Source organism: Condylura cristata, unplaced genomic scaffold (genome assembly GCF_000260355.1).
Source record: "Condylura cristata isolate star-nosed mole 26May11 unplaced genomic scaffold, ConCri1.0 scaffold00040, whole genome shotgun sequence".
In the NCBI taxonomy this organism is placed as follows: Eukaryota; Metazoa; Chordata; class Mammalia; order Eulipotyphla; family Talpidae; genus Condylura; species Condylura cristata.
This window is the reverse complement of record NW_004567141.1, coordinates 7,048,940-7,069,840: the sequence shown is the minus strand read 5'-3', so window position 1 is coordinate 7,069,840 and position 20,901 is coordinate 7,048,940. Positions and strand designations below refer to the sequence as shown.

The 20,901-nt window shown below is 44.1% G+C and overlaps 2 protein-coding genes across 2 annotated transcripts in view; both read right to left on the bottom strand.

The window, feature by feature from the left end:
* TRIM7 (tripartite motif containing 7) overlaps nucleotides 1–19,711 on the bottom strand; it is a 58,362-nt gene extending 38,651 nt beyond the window's left edge. Inside the window, exons 1-11 of the mRNA XM_012733268.1 lie at nucleotides 18,315–19,711; nucleotides 10,830–10,843; nucleotides 5,162–5,210; nucleotides 4,767–4,965; nucleotides 3,705–3,876; nucleotides 3,145–3,292; nucleotides 2,839–2,934; nucleotides 2,067–2,177; nucleotides 1,508–1,648; nucleotides 899–1,009; nucleotides 473–517 (exon numbers count right to left, since the gene is read on the bottom strand). Coding sequence (XP_012588722.1) covers nucleotides 473–517; nucleotides 899–1,009; nucleotides 1,508–1,648; nucleotides 2,067–2,177; nucleotides 2,839–2,934; nucleotides 3,145–3,292; nucleotides 3,705–3,876; nucleotides 4,767–4,965; nucleotides 5,162–5,210; nucleotides 10,830–10,843; nucleotides 18,315–19,142 — 1,914 coding nt within the window. The 5' untranslated portion in view covers nucleotides 19,143–19,711. The remainder of the gene's footprint in view (nucleotides 1–472; nucleotides 518–898; nucleotides 1,010–1,507; nucleotides 1,649–2,066; nucleotides 2,178–2,838; nucleotides 2,935–3,144; nucleotides 3,293–3,704; nucleotides 3,877–4,766; nucleotides 4,966–5,161; nucleotides 5,211–10,829; nucleotides 10,844–18,314) is intronic.
* Nucleotides 90–4,941, bottom strand: GNB2L1 (guanine nucleotide binding protein (G protein), beta polypeptide 2-like 1). The gene is made up of 8 exons (XM_012733292.1): nucleotides 4,767–4,941; nucleotides 3,705–3,876; nucleotides 3,145–3,292; nucleotides 2,839–2,934; nucleotides 2,067–2,177; nucleotides 1,508–1,648; nucleotides 899–1,009; nucleotides 90–517 (listed from the first exon to the last, which is right to left on the bottom strand). The coding sequence occupies exons 1-8, from the start codon at nucleotides 4,873–4,875 to the stop codon at nucleotides 452–454; spliced, it is 954 nt and encodes a 317-aa protein (XP_012588746.1). The 5' UTR covers nucleotides 4,876–4,941; the 3' UTR covers nucleotides 90–451.
* Nucleotides 19,712–20,901: the final 1,190 nt, after the last annotated feature.

Genomic DNA, 20,901 nt, shown 5'->3' with positions numbered 1-20,901 from the left:
GGCGAGGTTCTGAGTCTTCTCAATTGTATATAATCTTAAACTTTGGAAATGACCTGTCATGTGTTAGAGTCAGACCTTAGAAGACTGAATTGGTCTGTAAGTACTTTAATCAGTCCCTTTTGCTTGAGAACAACTTTCAGGGTGTCCAGACATTTTACCCAATACATAAAAACTTAACAAGCGAACTTGGTCAACCATCCTGTATCTTCCCATAAGTCACACCTGATGTTGGCCCAACTGTATAGGAAAACACAGGCAGTCTCCCACCCACTTCTCTCCAAATAAAGCCTTTTCCTTCTGCCTTGCCGGTCAGTGTGCATTTTACTGCACTGTTAGACTTCTTTTAAACTTGTAAGCAGCATTATTATAGGAAGGAGCATTTTTGCTTTATCAGAGAAGCACGCTTAGAGCCAGAAAACCAATTTATTTCTATTTACTCTGCCATATATTTTTAGCGGGTGCCGATGGTCACCTGCCAGACTCGCACCAGGTTGTCCGTGTAGCCAGCAAACAGTGTCTGCAAGGGAGAAATGATAGTGATAGATCAGGTCAGAGGCTCGGAACTTATAGCCTGCCCTACCACCCCACAGCGATGTGATATATATATTATATTAAGTAAGATACCCACTCTTTTGATCACCTGGTTCTTTAAAAAATCAGTTTGTCAAGTTAACAAAATAAAGTAGCTACTGCCCTCTAGGAATACAACTTTCCTTTTGATGCTTCACTAGAGATCTTCCTAATCAACCCACCTAATTTTGTCATTTAAGTTAAAGCCACTGATCTTATAGGTCATTTAAGTTAAGGCCACTGATCTTATAGCTAGCAGACCAGATAATCAAGAACAAATCAGGGAAGACAGAAAAGCTGAAAACCATCATGGCATAGAAGTACTTACCTGGCCATCAGCAGACCAGGCCAGAGAGGTACACTGGGGTGGTTCTGCCTTGCTGCTGGTACTAATAACTTCTTGTTTCAGTTCATCTACAATGATCTTGCCCTCCAAATCCTGGGGAAAGGGAAAACTTAGGGTTATAGACACTATTAATGTTTAACACTTCTGACACTTAAAAGCAACACCAAGGACTAACATATCCCCTCCAAAAACCCCCTTTTTATAAGTGATTCTCATCAGGGTATACAGTATGTACTCCATAGGGCACATTTGGGATTGCCTAGCTAGAGTTATTTTGGATTCATTTCTAAGAGTTTGCTACAGGCATCTAGTGGGGAATATCAAGGATGCTAAATGCCTAAAAACATGCAGGGAATGTCTCCTATCCAGCAAAATTTTTCTAGACCAAAACTTCAACCATGCTTAAGTTGTAAACCACGCAAATGCCAACACTAATTAATTTTAACTCACTATTCCTGGGTTTCTACTGACAGCCTGAGAGCATTCATCTAAGCAGCTCAAATCCCAGCAGCGAGTCAGATGATATATGAAGAAATCAAAACATTGCTAGGGTTAGCAGAGTTTAGCAGCCTCACTGCTGCCTACACTCACCCAGATCTTGATGCTGGGGCCTGTGGCAGCACAAAGCCAGTAGCGGTTGGGGCTGAAGCACAGGGCATTGATGATGTCTCCACCATCCAGAGTATAAAGGTGTTTGCCTTCATTGAGGTCCCACAGCATGGCCTGGCCATCCTGAGAAGACAAGGAAGGTGAGTTGGGGCAATGTCTTCTATCACAGCAGTTGATGACCCCTTCCCCCATCTCAATACTGTTTTCATTCATTAATTTCCCAAACACTCCAAAAGCATCCTAACTCCTAGGAAAAATTATTCCAAAATAACAATGTTTATATCTACTGTCCTTTAATGTTTGACACTTCAACTCTATGAAAGAGAGGGAGGACAAGCTCTAATCACATCATTAGCTTTAAGAAACCAACTTTGATCTTTTTCTCTGGAATAGTATCCCACACTGATACTACTGTCATAGTGACCTTCAGAAATACCTATTTTTGGATCACCATGTCATTTAAGTTTCTTTCTGAAGACACGTTGCCCAATGCCCACCCCCACCCTTTTCCCCACCAGAGAAGACCCCTGCCCTTGAATACCTTGCCTCCAGAAGCACACAAGGATCCATCTGGAGAGACAGTCACAGTGTTCAGGTAGCCCGTGTGGCCAATGTGATTTGTCTTCAGTTTACAATTTGCCAGGTTCCACACCTAAGTTTGAGGGCAGAGTCCATAGTTAAAATACCTGACCCACTAGATTAAGAAAGCAAGTGAAACACAAAGGCCCATCACCTTGCTTAATTAACAGCATTACTGGCTATAGTAGTCTTTTAAAAAAATTTTAAGGGGCAACTTTTTTTTTTAAGATTTTTATTTTTATTTGTTTGTGCATACAGAACTGGGGTACCGGCCAGAGATGCGGAGGGTGAGAGGATTCACCAGAGACAAAGCGGGGAGCAGAACAGGCAGATGGACGAAGTACACTGCTGAGGGGAGCAGTGGTTGGGTCAGGAGAGGTCTGCCACGCCATGTGGTCACCTCCTGGGCAGGCGGGGATCGAACTCATGTGAAAGTGGCTTTTGTGTCTCAGTGCTATGCTTTAACCCGCTGCGCCACCAGGAGGGCCCATCTTTTTAAATTTTAATATCATAACAGGTCAAGGAACTTGTTTTGGCCCTTATAGACAAGTAAGTGTGCTGACTAGCTAAATTAGACAAAACACCAAAAACCAATGACCTGTACTGAGAAAGTAGCAAGAGAGAAAAGGTAAATCAAGGGACAAAACTTTCCAAATGGGAACCCATGACCATATGGAAGACAATGAGAACACATCCCGGTCAGTACAGCCTCCATACCTCAGCTTCAAGCTCACCTTGACCAGCTTGTCCCAGCCACAAGAGACTATGATAGGATTGCTGCTGTTGGGTGAGAAGCGGACGCAAGAAACCCATTCCGAGTGGCTCTCATCCTACAACACAGAAAGGGAATATGGAGAAACCGCCTTGTACCAAGAAATCCTATGACCCCACACCCTCAGCTATATGGGGTGTATTCACATACAGAACCCAAATCTTTAAGAGCACCAAAACATCTTTAGATTCCAGGCGAAACATACAATCACCAAGTAAGGGCAAAGGTAAAGATGGGAAAGAAGTTTCAACATGCGCTTTTACTTTACCTGCACAGTGTATTTACATACACCCAGGGTATTCCATAACTTGATGGTCTTATCTCGGGAGCCAGAGACAATCTGCCGGTTGTCAGAGGAGAAGGCCACACTCAGAACGTCCTTGGTATGGCCTACAAATCGGCGGGTGGTGGTGCCCCTAAGAGAAAGGACTTGGTCACTCTAGACAGAACTTCGCAAGCCTTCTTCCAGGCGGTTCCCTGGCCTGTTCTATACCAATGAGTGGCATTAGTCATATAAACCAGAACACAGCAGGTCAGCAGGCCCTCCACTGAGAATGTCAGTGAATCCTTTCAGAATTGCAGGACATGTCCTCATTCCCATGTGGGGATCAGCTGACAATGTCATCTTGTCATCACCAGGATTCTTTAGTATACCTCATTCAAAGACAGAGCCACAAAACAAAACCTGTCTTATATTTTTCACCTTCCAGAGGGACTACCTTAACAAAACAAAAACTGCTTAACTAGAGCAAGCCTCAGCAATTCTGCACAACTAATTAAACCCAGCTTCCTTCCCAAGGCCCCAGAGCTAAGTGAACAGCTACTTGCGTTGTGAGATCCCAGAGGCGCAGGGTTCCATCCCAGGAGCCTGAGAGGGCAAACTGGCCATCTGAGGAGATGACTACATCACTAACGAAGTGGGAGTGACCACGAAGAGCACGCTGTGGGATGCCATAGTTGGTCTCATCCCTGGTGAGCTTCCACATAATGATGGTCTTGTCTAATGGGAGGTAAAACAGAAAAGGAAACCCAGTTAGGAATTCCAGTCTATTTTATTTGCCCACTGAATAATCCAGGGACCCTCATGGTCATGGGTTAAGGACACATAAGAGGGGAAGGGAACTGCATAATATTATTAGTAAAAGGCAATTAATCGACTATTCCAAAATAAAGAGGCAAGCAGAGTTAAGAACTACCCTGTGAGTTTTACTGCGATGGTAAGTGCCCTTTAAGATTCAAACCCATTCAACATGTGCTCACCTATGCCCCTCTAGTACATAAGCATTGCAGCCGGGGTGCGATAAACTGGGTTTCATGCTACCACTTAGGTTACCGTAAGTGGTGAAATTATCAACAAGAAAGTGGCTTTATATGCCCCTTCACTGAAAATAAAATTTATTTATTTAGTGAAACTAAATAAGTATTTTACTGAAACGGCTTCCACTCAATATTAACAAGTGCCAGACATGACTGCAGTTCAAACAATCTACAATCTATTATTACACGGAGCAGAGGGCCGGGCGGCAGCTCAGAAACAGCCTCTGGGTCTCAGCATGGGCACTCAGATGGCATGTTGGGATCATCACCGCTCCACCCGACTCTTGGGCTCCCCGGCACACCATGCAGGGAGGCAGGTGAGTGATTAAAAATGCCTCCAAATCCGCAACAGTCCCGGTCGACGTGGGCTAATCTGTCCCTAAGTCTGCAGAGAGGACGCCGCGCGGGCCCACTCCGGATGAGGCCTAAGCATGGGTCTGCGGCCCTAACTCACATACTGGACGGAATTTTCCAGGTACAATGAATCGCGGCACAGGTACAGACACGAGACTAGCGCAAGCCTCTCGCTACCCCCCCACCATTCCATTCTCGGCCCTGCACCTCAGTTCGTACCTCGCGAAGCAGACAGTATCATGTCTGGAAACTGTGGAGTGGTGGCGATCTGAGTTACCCAACCATTGTGGCCCTTGAGGGTTCCACGAAGGGTCATCTGTTCAGTCATTGCGACGGAGGCTTCGGTAGTCGCCGCAGCGACTAGGATGAACTTGGATAGGTCAGAGAGATGAACTGCACCGCCGCTCCCGCCGCGGCCCTGTCGAAGAAAAGGACGACCAACCCACCGCCGGAACCGGAAATACCCGTCTTCTCGAGCAACATGGCGGCCCCCATGATTCACGTCTGCTCAAGATGGCGGCCCCCTGCAATACCTCTGGCGAAGTGAAATAACAAAACAGTTACGGTCCTCTCAGCTACACCACATCATTTAGCAACAAAATTCTGAAACCAACATGAACGAGTTTTAAAAGGACTTCTCCAACGTTGATTGGAGTGTGATATCTAAGAAGCGGAAGAGGGCAAGAACACCAGACATCCCCATAAAGCTCACCTAGCAGCTTCTCGCCCCTAACAGGCACAGAGCAAGCCCAGCCCCTTCCGCTTGTGGCTTGGAGGGGAATGCAGAAGGAGCTCAAGAGTGAGGTTTCAACTGTGAGTGAAGGCGTGGCCGCATGAAAAATACGGCATTAATTTTTTGTCAGTAATCTGTGTTCTGAGCTACTAAGCTCTAACATTTCCAGTAATCTGTGTTACTAAGCTCTAACATTTCCAGTAATCTGTGTTCTGAGCTACTAAGCTCTAACATTTCCACACGGAGAGGGCGGCTCCTACCTGGAGGCTATGCTTTGATAGTATTAGCGGAGAGTTAAATTCCAGGAAGACATGGTCTTGGCTGGAATCATAGAACTGGGAACTCAGGATGAAAGAAAAATTGTTATGCGCGCTGCTGGACAAGAACTCTGAGCGTTGGCAGAAACTGAAAGACTGAGAGGAAGACCTCCCCGGTTAAGCTATGGAGAGCCTGGTCAAACGCTAACTTAACTGATGGAGGAAAGAATGCAAGGGGGGCCTCACAATATTGATTTCACATAAGGAGGATGGGTAGAAGGGGCTAGTTTAGCAATAGGGTGGTCCCCAGGAAAAGCGGAAGTTCTAAGGTCCCTGCCCCACCCAGAAAGAGGGTGGAGCTGAGCAGAGGAAAAAAGAAGGAAGCAGGCTGAGAGCCAGAAGAAGACCTGAGGAAGCTACGTGGAGCAGGCAGCATGTGAAGAAACTGCTTGTTTCTTGGCCCTGGACTGGTTGAAAGTGATGTAGGTGAGAGACCCGTGCGGAGGTTCACTATGGCAGTGTTTATACTGATTTTGATTTTGCTCTTTTCCTCCCAGACTTGTCTGGCCATTTCTAACCCATTTCTATGGATCCTGGCCAGAAGAGCTTGTAGTGGGCTTTCAGGCCTTGTTTTGGACCAATCCCTTTGGGGCAGACTTTTCCCCAAGAAGGGATGGGTAACTTCAGGTGTTTGATTTAGAAATTATATTGTCTTCCGTATTGTATACTCAACTGTATTAAAGTCCCTTTTCATTAAAGTCTTATATGTTTTGTCTTGATGTGGCAGATGGCAGAAGCTATTTAGAGCAGGCAGATTTGGAGGTTCAGTGGTGTCCCTCTCTTCCTCCCCTATAACAGAAGGGGCTAGCTTAGCAATTAACACAGCCACAAAATCAAGGTCCTCAGGCACCAAAGCCTGGATGCCAGGATGTCTGTGGTGGTCCCAGCAGATAACAGACTATTGGGTATTGGGGGCTGTGTCTGAAGCTCAGACCCAAAAGGTAAAAGATAAGGACTGGGAGATGAAGCTCATTAGGGAATCACTGGTCTTTCTAATTAAAGTCTACAAACCTAGCCTTACAGGAGTGGGCCCTCCCAAAGAGAAGCTCTCCATGGCAGGGCAGTCTCTGCACCAGCATGGGGCAGCAGTCCTCTGCCCACATGTGCCTATGCAGGTTCTTGTTGCTACCCACTCTCCCCCTCTGCAGGGCAGCAGCCTCCTGCCTGCCCGTGACCTGTACCATGCTGGGACTTCTCTGCACTGACCTCCCTCAGTGGAGCCCGCTCTTCTAAGGCCACCTGCCTGCTACCATCAGGTCTCTGTCTGCAAACCGTCCTTTTTGGGGCAGCTCTCCCTGCCCACTTGCACCTCTGCAAGTGTCTTTTCCTCTCCTGTCTCTTTCTAATAAACTTCCTCTTTAAATATAACTAACTGAGTCTCTGTCTCGTGAAGAATCTCGCCGTGTGCCGCTGAAAGGGGAGCTCTGATGAAACCTTTCCCAGAGTGAACCCAAGGACCCTGAACTCCAAAAAAACCAACATCATCACCACTCCACAGAAAGGCGATCCAGGCCAAGGAGGTGCACCCAGATAGGGAAGCAGGGACTTCATTGCCTAGCTGCTGTCTCCCACAACCGTGGGGAGTGTGAATGTGTAGTCTCCCACCCATGTACAACCCTTGAATGTAGGAGACTATAGCTCCCTCAAATTTTTTTTTTAAGGGAGGGGGCAGGGATTCAGATGATAGCATCTGCTATCATCTATGCAAAATAAAGGGGGGTTACATACATAAATACCAACTTTGCTTAAAATGCATATTTAGTTTCTCACCCGTGAGATTGGAAATATTAGTCCTCAGTGGGTTAAAGTGGCTGAAGTACCCAGTACAATGTCTGGCAGAGAAGTAGAGGCAAGTCATTTCATGCTTATCTTTTGAATGTCATTTTAGGTCTTGAAAATATAGCTTGTGAACAAGACAGATGGGCCCCTTTTATTTTTATTTTTTGAGCTTACATTTGATTGGGTAGGAGAATGGAGTTGAGGAGGAGAATTAAGCAGACACTAAATTTATCTGAGAGTCCTGTGGGCAATATTGAATATACCTCCATAAGGTATGGGGAGAGGAGTAGAAGGAAGGGGAGGAGGGTGCGATAGTTGGACTGGAGTATTGGAGAAGCTGAGGACCCAACAATGCAGTGGCGGTGGGGGCAGGGCATGACAGGGCCTCCACAGCTTGCGGAAAAGAACTGGAAAGTGCATCTTGGAAGACCTGCCTATAGGAAGGCAGGTCGAAGTTTGGTGAAAGACAGTGGCAAAGCAGTCATAGGCTATGGCTGCTCTGGAATGTGGAGAAGTCTAGGATCTTTCCCTTGAAGTACCTGCTCTTGGTGCAGACTCCCCTGCCTTCCTCCACAGCTGCCTTTGTGCTGCTCAAATTGCTGTCCTGGCTGTGACCCTCCTCATGATTATCCTGTGAGGATCCCAGACCTTTATAACACCTGCTTCCTTGGTATTCCCAAATGGCTGTCTTAGCTTTTCCAACAAGGAGCTTTACCCTGACCCAAGAATGTGGTCATAAGATATTCCCTACTTTCATGTACCCCCATACCTAAGTTACTGCCCACTTGTGAGTACTAAGCACAAATGGAGAAATGTGTGCCTGTGTAGACTGAGACATGTGCTGCCTGAGGCTTCCCTTCCTGTGGACTTGCACATGCAGAGGATTTCCTCTCCACTCTCTAGAAGACTTAATCCTCCATTCCTCAGAGACATCACCCAGGGACATTACATCTTTCCTTTATGAAATCTCAATGGCTCCCTGTTGCATGGACTTTGCATATGGAATCCCTATGGAGTGAGCATCCCTGAGGGCCAGGATTCCCTCACACATTCTCAAAGAATACTCGAAAGATCTTCCCTGCTCTGACATTTTCCAGAAGCTGTTTGTTTCCAGGCTAGCTCTGCCCCTGGACCACCTTGCCTCACCTGCCTTGGTGAGAACAGGTGCTTTTAGCCTACTATGGGTTTGTGAACCCCCTCCACATGCTGGTCCCATACTCTGATTCTGGCAGTGCCTCTACCTTCTATGGGACCTGAAGGAGAGAAGGGATTCAGGTTTTCTTCCTGGAGCCCACCAGGATCAAGATGAAGATGCCAGCAGAGGGGGAGTGGAATGTAGTGGACTTACTGGCTGTTCAGACCCTATGGAATTCAGGTTTTTCACTTCAGTTTTCTTCCAACTACCAGCCAGACTCCTATCTTGTAGAGGATACTGGCAGGCTAAGCAGAGGAAAGAGTTGCCCCTTTCCTCCTTAGTCCCAGCTGGACTTGAGTCCTGTTCAAGCCTATTTCCATCAGGAACCTCTCCTGGCCTGGATTATCAACCCACCTGAACTCTCAAGGAGTAACTGGTGGATTCATTCTCAGTCAGCAAAGGGAGCCCAGTTCCTTTCCAGTGGGAGTGAAGTGACTGAGATAAACCACACAATGTCCACAAGCCCACTTACTCCTGTATGGGTTAGGCCTCTGGTTATCTTCTCACACAAAGTGCTTTTTCTCCATCCTTACTGAGGAGATGTCCACTGGAGATGCTGACCAGCCTTTTGAAGTTCATAGCAGAACTTTCTTCCTGTTCTGGACTGTCCCTGCCATGTAGGCAAAACCAGACCTGGATCTTACCTACTTCTAGCTTCCTGGCTTCCCTGTCTTCTGCTTATCCCCACAGGTACCACCTCCATCCCACAGAAGCTAAGAAAAGGGAGAAATAGAGAGGATCTTCTAAGGAAGTCTGTCTCACCATTCTTTTTCTGAAGGGAGCCCACAGGACCCGCACAAATGGGAAGACTCCTTTAGGCTTCTCTGCCACTGGCCTGCAACCTCTTCTATAGGAGCAGAGACCTCCATCCTCACCCATAGCATTCATGACTTGTGAAAGACAGGTCTCCCCCTGAATACTTTGTAGGCAGTAGGTGAAGGGCTATGGGAAAGGTGTGGTCAGAAGAGGGCCTGACAGGTGGTTAAAGCTCTGAGCATGTGCTTCCCTTTACACCTTAAGATAGCACCAAAACATTGTCCTCCTGCAGGTTCAGTATGGCATGTTCCATACTGTTTTTGTGGCTACAATGCTCCTCCTACTCATCAGTTTTCTCCTACACAGAACACACATTGTGTTCTGCCTGAAAGGCCTACATTTCCCACTCTTTTTCTTAGTTAAATCTAAACTTCCGTTGGTCTCAGCTTAGGTTGCCATGTCAGGGAATCCATCCCTCAGAATAGATCAGGCTCCTTTGTTTCATGATAGAAATATGGTGGAATATGTATTGGGCCTTTTTAGTATTTAGCTCAATCTGAAAACCTCATTATTCTTCTGAGTGCACTGAAGATGTAGACTAATCTGTTTCTGTTCACATGATGCATTCCCTGCATCTGATGGAGGGTTTGGTGTGTGAAAGATTCCAACTTTGGTGGGCATCCTCATGGGCTTTTATATTATTATTAAGAGGGCACATTAAAGGGAGGGCATTCCAGAGAGAGGGTTCAGCATAGGGAAGAGGTATATAAGTAATTTGAATGCTGAAGCTTAATGGGGTGGCTTTAAGTAGGAAGGTAGGAGAGCAAGCAGAACGGAACCAATGCCTAGGAATTGGAATTGTTTTGTCCTAAAGCCTAGGGCACAGTCTTGAATGTAGATCTTATCCCTCCTGATTTATCTAATGGATAAGTTGGAAGAATACTACTAGAAAAGTTCAGAAGCTGGACCAGGAGGGTCTCTAGGAGGCTCATGAGAGTCATCCCCAGAAGGGAGTGATGAGGACTTACCAAAGACCTTATTGAGTGAGGTATTGTAATTTCTTTCAACCCCATTATCACCTTCTTCACTCTGGAGTCTAGTATTGGGTGCTGTATACAGAAGCTAAATGATTGAGGCCTAGAGAATTAATTTCAAAAAAATTAGAAGGAAACATGAGAATATAATTATAGGTTCTATCCCATTCCTATTAGGTTGGGTGTAGTATTTAATCAATTCTAGGCACAGGTCTTACAAGAAATCATTTGCATATTAATGTATAAAAATTCAGTATCCACAAGTTCCTCCCTGGTGGAGCAATGAGTTAGGATGCAGCACCGCAAGCTAGCTGCAGCCGCTTCAGTGCGAGTTCGATCCCCAACCATGGAGGTGATCCACATGGCATGCAGACCTCTCCTGACCTGCCCGCTGCTCCCCTCAGTAGTGTACTTCATCAGTCTACCTCTTCTTCTCCCCACTCTATCTCTAGTGAAGTCTGTCACGGCCTTGTACTCCAGTCCTGTATGAATAAATAAATAAATCTTAAAAACAAATTCAGGGTCCTCCCTGCTGGTGCAGCTGGTTAAAGCACTGCACTAAGAAGCTTAAGCCACTTCCGCATAGAGTTCCATCCCCGCCTGCCCCTGAGGAGATCCACATGGCAAGGCAGACCTCTCCTGACCCGCCCGCGGCTCCCCTCAGCAGTGTACTGCCTTTCCACTCTGTCCCTGATGAATCCTCTCACCTTCCACATCTCTGGCCTGTACCCCAGTTCTGTATGAATAAATAAATATTTAAAAAAAAAGAAAAAACAACAAATTCAGTATCCACCTTAGGCAAAAATCTGAAGTCTAATAGTCCTCTAAAAGTTGCCAAGGCATTCTGTTGTGTCTGCCTAAAGCTGTAGAAGTAGGTATGGTCTAAGCAAGACTATGAAATGCCAGTAGAAGGCAAGCTTCTGGCCTTCCTAATGGATTTAAAGTATTAGGAGAAACAAAAGGTGATCAAAAGAAAGAATTTCATATGAAATAGGTCTGGGAAATTATGCTGGAATGCAAGGTCAAGGCTGACTAGCTCACCACAAAATGAGAGCTAAGGAAATCTTCCTTAGTCACACTTGAGTTTACCACCTGTTGAGAAACCAACCTTTGCTGAAGGGGGAGGAAGGACTTTGTATTCTATGTGCCTAGAAAATGGCAGATAAAAGGTGGGTTGTGTCCTTGGAGTTCCATTTCCAGACTACCTGGCCCTCTTCATCTTTGTCAGGTCCTGCTGCTAGTGCCAAGTGGAATTGTCAAGACAACTCAACAGCTTTGGGTCCTAGTTCTTTAGAATTAAACACAAATGCTAGAAAGAACTTAGCATGAACTTCAGTAGGTAGGATGGTATTCTTTAAGGCTATTTCTAATGCATATCCCTGAGGTGTTCATTTTCTCCTACTATGAAAGGATGGGAGGAGGTGGAGATAAAAGTAGTAACTTAGAGGGCCATTTTCTTCCTTCTTTGCAGGCCTTCAGTTAACAGAAGTGTCACATTTCCTCTTACACTTATTACATGCAATATGATTCTCATACAGTACCCGAGTACTTCAGTTTGTGGACAAATTAACATTAAAAGTTAAATGTATCACCTTTAGCTCTCATGGTCTCCTCTTTAGCCCTTTTATTCCCACAATTCTTTCATCAAAAATACCAACACAAACTGATTACCTTTTAGAACTCCAAGACCTCCTCACCACCCTGTCAGGATTTAGTTTGAAAGAGAAATAAATCAAAATATTTTGAAAGACAAATAAATAAATAGAAGAACTCACCTGCTTTAATATCAGGTTTTACCTAATATTTCAATTTCATGCATCAATTAAAACCATACTTATATTTGTATCTTTATTTTGAGGCCTTAGTCCCAGCTCTTTTTTAGAAGTAGTACTGATGGAGGAAGGAATGCAGGGGGGCATCACAAGATTGATTCACATAAGGGGTATGGGTAAAAGGGGCTAGCATAGCAATTAACATAGCCATAAAAATCAAGATCCTTAACATAGCACAAAATCAAGGTCCTCAGGTGCCCGATGCTGGGAGATTGGTTGAAGGTCCCAGCAGATAACAGACTGTTGGGGGCTGTGTCAAAGGCTCAGACAGAAAAGGTAAAAGATAAGGACATGGAGATGAAGCTCATTTGGGAACCTCAAGTTCTGCATAATTTAAATCAGCAACTGGCTGATAGCAAGGATGGGTCCCTCCCTATCAAAAGAAGATAAAACCAATACTACCCCCGTAAAGGGGGAGCTCTTCCTACCCACTTGTGCCTTGCAAGTCTTTTCCTTTCCTGGCTCTTTCTAATAAACTTATTACTCTTTAAATATTACTGAGTCTTTGTTTTGTGGAGAAATTCACCATGTTCCGCTAAAGGGAAGCTCTGGTGAAACCATTCCCAGAGTGAACTCAAGGACCCTAAACTCCAAAAACTACCATCAGTACTGTTTAGTTTTTAGCTACTTTCCATTTTCCCGTCACATCTGCCACATGATTCATACAGATCACAAGTGAAACTGGGTCAAGGCCATCTTTGTCACATTTTTTAAAAATACAATGCTCCTTTTAAGTCTTTTCCCCTTTTATGCCAAAAACAAAACTTTCTGCCCCCCTCTCCTGACTGGGACAAGAAAGTTGTCTCACTTTTTCATTTCCCCTCTTTTTTAAAAAAGAATTAATTATGCATTAAAGAACTTCGGTGTAGGCCAGAGGTGTGTGTGTGTGTGGGGTGGGGTAGAAGATTCACTAAAGACATAGTGGGTAGGAGAACAGGTGCATCTACTGAAATACACTGTTGAGGGGAGCAGAAGGCAAGACAGGTGAGGTCTGCTATGCCACACATGGGTTAGCTCCCTTGCTAGTGATCAAACTCCGGCTGTAACAGTGATAGTGCTAAGATTTACACCTAAGGCCACCAGAGAGGCCCTTGGTCCCCATGACCAGAATTCAACCTGCCTTCTTTTTATCGAACTACTGCATTTCAGTATGGCTAGCTACTAGCCATGTAGGACTTTTAAATTAAAATTAAATACTATTAAAAAATCCCATCTCTAGTTGCACTGGCTATATTTAAGAGTTCAAAAGTCATATATCAGTATAACTAGTGGTATTGGTATTATTGAAAAAGTACAGATTTAGAGCATTTTCACTATTGCATAAAAATACTTTTAGATTTGGTATAGTGGGCTAATATCCCTGACTCCTGTTTTTATAATCTCATCAGTCAAAAAGTGGAATAGCTTTACTATTACAGGATAATATTTTATGAGAGATTTTATTTATTTATGTGCATAAGAACCGGTACAGGCCAGAAATGTGGGGGGTGAGAGGATTCACCAAAGACAGTGGGGAGCAGAACAGGTGGATTTACTGAAACACACTGCTAAGGAGAGCAGCGGGTAAGACAGGAGAGGTCTGCTCCCTGACCAGGGATCTCACTAGTGCTGCAGTGGCTGAGAGTAGCTTCATAGAGCTGCGCTTTAACCCTTTGTGCCACCACTAAGGGCCTGATAACCTTTTTTAAAAAAAAATAAAGATTTTATTTATTTTTACATAGAAGAGCAGGGGTGCATGTGTGTGTGTGTGTGTTGATTCACCAGAGACAGAGTGGATTTTATGAAATACACTGATAAGGGGAACAGCGGGTGGAAAAGGAGAGGCCTGCTGCGCCATATGTGGGTTAGTTCCCTTGGTGGGGATCAAAATCATGCCACAGTAGTGATAATGCTGAGACTTAACCCCTGGCCACCAGGGAGGCCCTAACTTTCACAGGGCATTTCTTTCTCCTTCGGTATTGTGTACAATTTCAAAATTAAGTATTATGACTAAAATAAAAGCATGGTAATTTTGAAGGAAAAGTTTATTCAGATGTGAAAATAATGTCATTGTTAACCCTTAACTTTTCTTTCCCAGGTGGTAATAGAAGATGCAACAAAACACAAGCTGCTTTTATAACACTCATGGTTTTCTTGGGGGAAGGAGAGATATAAAGAGAAAATAGAATAATAAATGGAATAAAGCCTTCTATCTGTTAAGAATTTTACATCCTTTTTTTTTTTTAAGAGTATTTATCTGAACATTTCCAGTCAAAAACAGGCTGTGAGTTCCCAAACTCCTACTGACATTCTCCTAAGGAAGACTGAATATCAGTGTGAAACATTATTCCCCAAAGCTACAAGAAGTCGGTTTCAACAAGGTCAAGAACACATTATCCAAAATAGCTGCAGATACTTCAGTTTTTCTTAAATTAACACTCATGAATCTAGTTTTTGAAAGATCAACCAAGAAAATTAGACATTTCAAGCGCAAATTTGCTCTCTGAGGTTGCAGTTTTGCTGAAAGCATTTAATAGTAAGCAGTGATGTTAGTGTTTTTGCCCCTTGACATTTGAGGGTCAGTGTATTATAAGTTACAGTGTGTTACATTCTGCTGAAAGTTTTAATTTTTGAAATTAAATTTTGATGGTTTTGTTTTTTGTTGGTGTTCCAAAATCACAATTGTTATATATCTAAGTGCAGCTGAATACAGATTTTTGACAACTAAGGAACCTCAGTATGTAACAGAAAACACTCCTGAATGACATCCAGATCTTCAAAAACAACAAGGTATACTGGAATCAAGTGTAAATGGTCTATGGTAACAGTAAGGCTGAAGATTATGGCAGGTCCATAGACATTTATATTTGGTGGTGACTGCTGTGGTACATCTTGAATGTCAATTTTTGCCAAAACCCACATCTAAAAACATGGTGTTGCTGTAGCACCAAAATATATACTCCTGTAATTTCAACACTCCTGTAATTTCTCCCTCCAATTCAGTTCATTTTGATACAGCTTCAAGTATATTACTTTTAGTGGTCAAGTTCTAGGCTAGTGAAAACAGCACACCCATAGTTTTTAAAGCCTTATTTTGAACCTAAACAAAGCACAATCTTGTCCGTCAGCAAAGAATGATGAGCTGATGTCTCTTAAAACCCGAAGTCTGAGATGCTCAGTCATCAATTCAAAGTTATTGCAGCAGATGAAGAAATTCCGGAATTCCTCAATTTCCCCTCAAAGTTGCGGCAGCACTTGGAATGCAGGGTTTCACAAGTTTCTCCTTTTTTTTCTCCTTTGCAATTAAAAGGGCTATTTAATATTAATAATCATTCATGGCCTTTGCAGATTCCTGTTAACATTCCAATACTGTCCAATCATAAAGCTCCAGAGAATTTGTGCTTTGCAGAATACTCCACTGTTTTAATGTTGTAAATTTAAGTGTTCAGCATGGTGTCACTGCCCAACACATTCAGATAACACAACTGAAGAAGGTGACCCCTATCTTCTGCACCATAACATGAATATATACTTGTTAAAAGCCTCAAGAAACAAATTTTTTTTTTTTGCTGTCATCTTTTACTACCTCAACGGAGAAAACAAAATCAAGGAGTACTGATGTTGGAAGCATCTGGTCTCTCTTGCAGAACGATGAATGATTTTTTTGACGGCAGGTGGGTGGCAGGGAAATACAGGCATCTAGTTAGGCCTGAGCCCAAATAAGTGAAATCTTTGTTCATTTTCTTTTTATACACCCGTCTGCCGCCTAAAACCACTTAGTGGTGCCCTTGGTCAAATCTAAATGATCTTACTTTCATAATCCTCTGATTCTAGCTTGAAGAGTCAAGACGAACTCTAACTCATGGGATGGAAAAATGGAAGATATAAATAAGTAAGCTTTTTCAGGGCTAACAAACCTTTTTCTATACAAAGTTAAACTTAAAAAAAGAACATTGACCTCAGAACAATATAACTGAGTTATAAATGGCAGCATATCTACAGTGAACATCTGCTGTGACTACCCAACCTGTCATATATGTCATTAATCTGAGGCCTTATTCTGAATGCTTCTTGTTCTGTCATTATATTCTCACCAGACAAGTAGTTCCTTTCAATTTTATTTCTAATATTATAAAAAATGAAATATTCATTTTAACATTACAACACTAAATATTGTTTTATAAGCTGCAACTCTCCTCATACTCTGCAATACTGGCATAATTTGAGTAGGGAGGGAGTGAATGCCTTTTTCTCCTACTCCTGAAATTCAGACTTACTCGAGTTCCGGTACTGAAAACTATAAAGCTTTATCACCTCCAAAATAAATAAAGTCACATTTAATCAGTAGCTAACAAGAGAGAATTCACTGTCGCAAGTGAACTGTGATGGATAATATATAACATTAAATAAGCCTTTATACCAAAACTGTTCCCTATAATAATTATAAGTCTTGTTCAGTAAAATTCTAACTATAATGTGTGTTTTTCCATCAAAATTAACACAACTGAACAATATAAAGAATGAAAGAATATCAATTACTTTTACCTCTTCAATGTAGTTCCTACCTTTGGCCATACCAGCTACCTAAGTTCTGATCTTTGAAAATAAAAGATTTTTTTCCCCAGAACATTCTAGCAGAGGAAAGGTGGATTCCTTTCCTTAACTTCACTGTACAAAAGATCACAAACATAGGAAATAGTTTTTCCTATGGGCACATTGTATTCCTACCTTGGTGCGATGGACTTGGTAGGTACTGGGGTTTACCCTTAATGTCAGGTTAGTATGATGGAATTAGCAGTGATTTGTAATTAAGACTGTGTCTTAACTGTACACTTAACAGTTACTGTAAAATGGGGGGTGACTATAATGCTTAATATATGATCCTTCAGGACAGTGTTCTGTGTTTTGACTACAACTCAGTTGAAGCAATATATTTTTAACTTAAAGTTTCATAAAATAATACTTACCTTTATTATGCTCCATGTAGTGGGATATTTTCTATTTCATTTTAAAATAATATTGGACATGACTAGATCTACCAAATGGTCAAAACCCATAGTTTGAAAATCACTACTGTAGGAGAACCCAAGGAAGTACAGTTATAAACTGTAAAGCACTAATAAGATGTAACTAGCTGTTACTGAATATCCAGGTTAAGATTTTATGGGCCTGAAGACAACCTCTCTTTCCTTGGGTACTGCAAGGAATCACATTTCTTTTGTGTAGGGAAGGTAAGGGAGACAATATTCATTCTGCCAATTGAGACAATTTTCTAGTGCTCAGAACAGCATTATCCAAATCGGAAGGGAAGACCAATGAGAGGAAAGCAAAATAAAAAAGCAAACATCTGTTTAGTGCTTTATAGTTTATAAAAAAAAAAAAAAAACACTTCCACATACATATCTCTGTTAATCTTAATAAGCTAAGGGCTTATTAAGAAAAATAAAGCTAAGGGCTTGAGACCTGCCTAAGATTAGACAGTAAGTTGCGGAGCCAGCTCACTTGATTCTAAATCCCTCTTCCATTATGCTAAAATACCTGGAAAGGAAAGTGATCAGGGATAAGGTTTATTCTGATCCACTCAAGATGTTTATGTCTTCTGCCTGTCTCTTTAGGTGAAATGGACCTTACTGACGCTGGGAAAGCAATCCCAGCTTTTGGGAGGGGTGTATAGCTAGTTGCTCTCAACATAGACGTCACACTTGCCCTTTTGGTCTACCAATAACCAGTCATCTGTTCTGATGCTGCTCGTGCTCTGAGATCCCAAACGTCTGAGAGCACTATGGCTTTCCATTCTTATGTGTGAAGGGTGCTGAATCTTGGTCAGGTATAGCCTAAGGACTTACACTAGGGGGCAATTAAGCACAAGGACCTGCCCCTCAAACTTGGTACTTTAAAAGGGAACTGTCAACACTGGTACCTCCCCTCACTGTCATGTCTTGTCATATCTTTGCTGCTTCTGGGGAAACCAATCTGCCTTAGCCAGTGTCTCCTTTGTCCATTTTTCCCGACAAAAAACCCAAGAGGTTCAACTAGCAGGCACCTGAGGAGGTAGGAAAAGAATGCAGCCATTTCACAGGCCCTCCACCCCCTTCCTCTCCAAGATCTCCTAACCTTCATATACCCTCCCTTTGCCTCTCACCTTGTGCTCTAGCAGAGCCTCTTCCATTGGCACCACACTGTGCTGTTTGTGGCTCCGGGATTCTCGGCACACCACACAGATGGCCTCTTTGTCCACCTCACAGAAGAGCTTCAGGGCTTCCTGGTGTTTGGAGCAGATGCCCTGATCGTTCCCACGGCTCCCTCGATAAGGAATGGGGCACATCTGGCGAATTATTTGGACCATGTTGGCCAGCTGCAAATTGGGACGAAAGCTCCGACGTGTAAAGCTCTTTCGGCACTGGGGGCAAGTAAATTGGCGTGGAGGGGTCCGGGTAGGCGGCAGGTGGGTGTCGGGATACAGCTCTTCAACGTCCTCGTCGTAATCTTCTAACACCTGTTCTTCCGGGTAGACATCAATTCTCAGGTCATGTCTCAAGCCTCCCAGGTAATAGTCCTGGTCTTCCTCTTCGTCTTCCTCTTGGTCCCACACATAGTCCGTGTCCCAATTCCTCACGCCACCGCCACCGACCCAGAGGTCATCATCCTCTTGATACTGGAACAAGTTTTCGTCAGCATCCCCTTGGTACAAAACCTCTCGAATGGAGTTGTCCCATCCACCTATGGCTCCCCCGGCATCGTCGTCGTCGTCGTCGTCGTCGTCGTCGTCATCGTCCTCCCCCTCCCATTCATCTTCCTCTTCTGCCCTATCGTCATCTTCCTTGCCCCACAGCTGGGTCACGCACCCTCGACAAAAGTTGTGCCCACAGCTGATAGACACGGGATCCTTGAAGTAATCCAGGCAGATGGCGCACACCGCTTCCTCATGAAGGGTCTGCAAGGGGCTAGGCGTACTGGCATAGCCTGCCATCTTAATGCGCGGCCCGCGGGTTGTAGGCGCGTCAGCGCTTTGCTGAGGAGCTGGGGTCGCTCCCGCAAGCCTGTCTGCAAGCTACGCTGGTGCCCCACAGCTGGCCTCAATTCTGCTCTTTCACCTCAGGGTCGCGGAGAAGCCTGTATTCCCCTCTTAGCCTCTTCCCACTTCAAGGCACGAAGGCTGCACTCTGGACTCAATAGCCGCCCTCCGAGGGCAGCGGGGGCAGAACCAGGCAGCCCCCACTACCTTTCGGGACTCTACGTGCTAATCTCGATCACACCGAGTCAAACTGTTCGTCTCTCTCACGATTAATTGGACTTAGCCGAGCTCCCCTCAGAAGCCGGCACTACTCACCCGCCCCGGGCGACAAAACATGACGTAGCCACTGGCCCACGCCGCCGCGGGTGGGCTAGGCTGATGGAGGACCACATCTCGATGGTGCTCCAGGGAACGCGCCAGCCGGGGGCCCCTGCGACCCACCGGCTTTTCCAAGTAGGCAACACTGGTGAGAATGAACGGAGGTAGCGAGAAAATCACCCGAGAGGTGCGAACGCCGCTCTAACTGACCAAACACAGATTGTCCGGCGGCCCACTCTGGAAAAGCGGCCGAAGGCGGTGGGTGGCTAAGCCCTGATTTGCGCGGGCCCTTCTAGGCAGATGCCTTTGTGGTTTGGAGGACTTGGCCCGGGCTTCTCTCGGGAGCGTGCTCTGTGGGAAATAGGTGGGATTAAGTTTCGCGGCTGCGCTGAGTGACGAGAGGTCTGGGTAGTTCCTGTGGGAAATTGAGTACAATTTTTCTCTTCAAACCAGTTCGTTTCTCTCCCTCACATTCTCTTCCCCGTCCTTCCTCCCTCTTCCCAGAGCCTTGATCTCCTGTCCCTGATCTTACCTGCCACTAATTTTATGGCAGTCTCATACTCAGCATGCCCTAGACCAATTTCTGGAGACCTTTTACTCAGTATCATTCACTGACCACTCACCTATTATGAACGTGTACCTAACAACTTACTTATCTGTCTGCCTGTCTGTCTGTCTATCTATCATCATTTTCCTTCTGCTTTTCCTTTGACTAGCATAATCTCATCTATTTGAGGGAATTTGGGTTGTGTCCCTGTCTTGGCTATTGTAAATAGTGCTGCGATTAATGTAAGAGTACAGGTTTCCTATGGAATTAGTGTTTTTGTGTCCTTTGTTACCTTTATTTCAAAACAACACCTTTCTTTCTCCGTCAAAGGGTCCATTCACATACCTTTGATTAAAATCCATTATTTTCCTGAGGACATTAATCATTATAAAATAAATTAGATCCTTGTGTATTTCTTTCTTAGGAACTCATGCTTTGCTTCATAGCAATTGTATAACTGTTCACTGTATGTATTTTTTGCTTGCACTTTTAAAATTTTTTGTACAGTTAAAAAAATTATAATACCTTTACATAATTTTGTACCTTTTCCCATCTCAGCTGCAATCCCCGTGGACTTCCCATCACCAATTCACCCGTGTGCTATCACCATAGTCCGGTGCACTTCCTCTCAACCTCCCCTCCCCATTTTGATCCCATTCCCCACTATACCCCCCTAAAATGTCTCTGGTATTTCCCATTCCGTCCCCACTCCCACCCCCCATGCTCCTGTTATGAGTGAAACCATCTGATATTTTCTTTTTCTTTCTGGCTTATTTCACTAAGATCCCTTCCAGCTCCATCATGTTGCTGCAAAAGGCATGAGTTTATTTTTTTTGATTGCTAAGTAAT

What these genes read in the sequence shown, in the direction of transcription:
- GNB2L1 (XM_012733292.1), bottom strand. Translation starts at nt 4,875, where the DNA reads ATGACTGAACAGATGACCCTTCGTGGAACCCTCAAGGGCCACAATGGT. An exon ending in GATACTGTCTGCTTCGCGAG is followed by an intron (nt 3,877 to 4,766) that starts GTACGAACTGAG and finishes ACCTCCCATTAG; the next exon opens with ACAAGACCATCATTATGTGG. An exon ending in GCTGGGACAAGCTGGTCAAG is followed by an intron (nt 2,178 to 2,838) that starts GTGAGCTTGAAG and finishes CCTCAAACTTAG; the next exon opens with GTGTGGAACCTGGCAAATTG.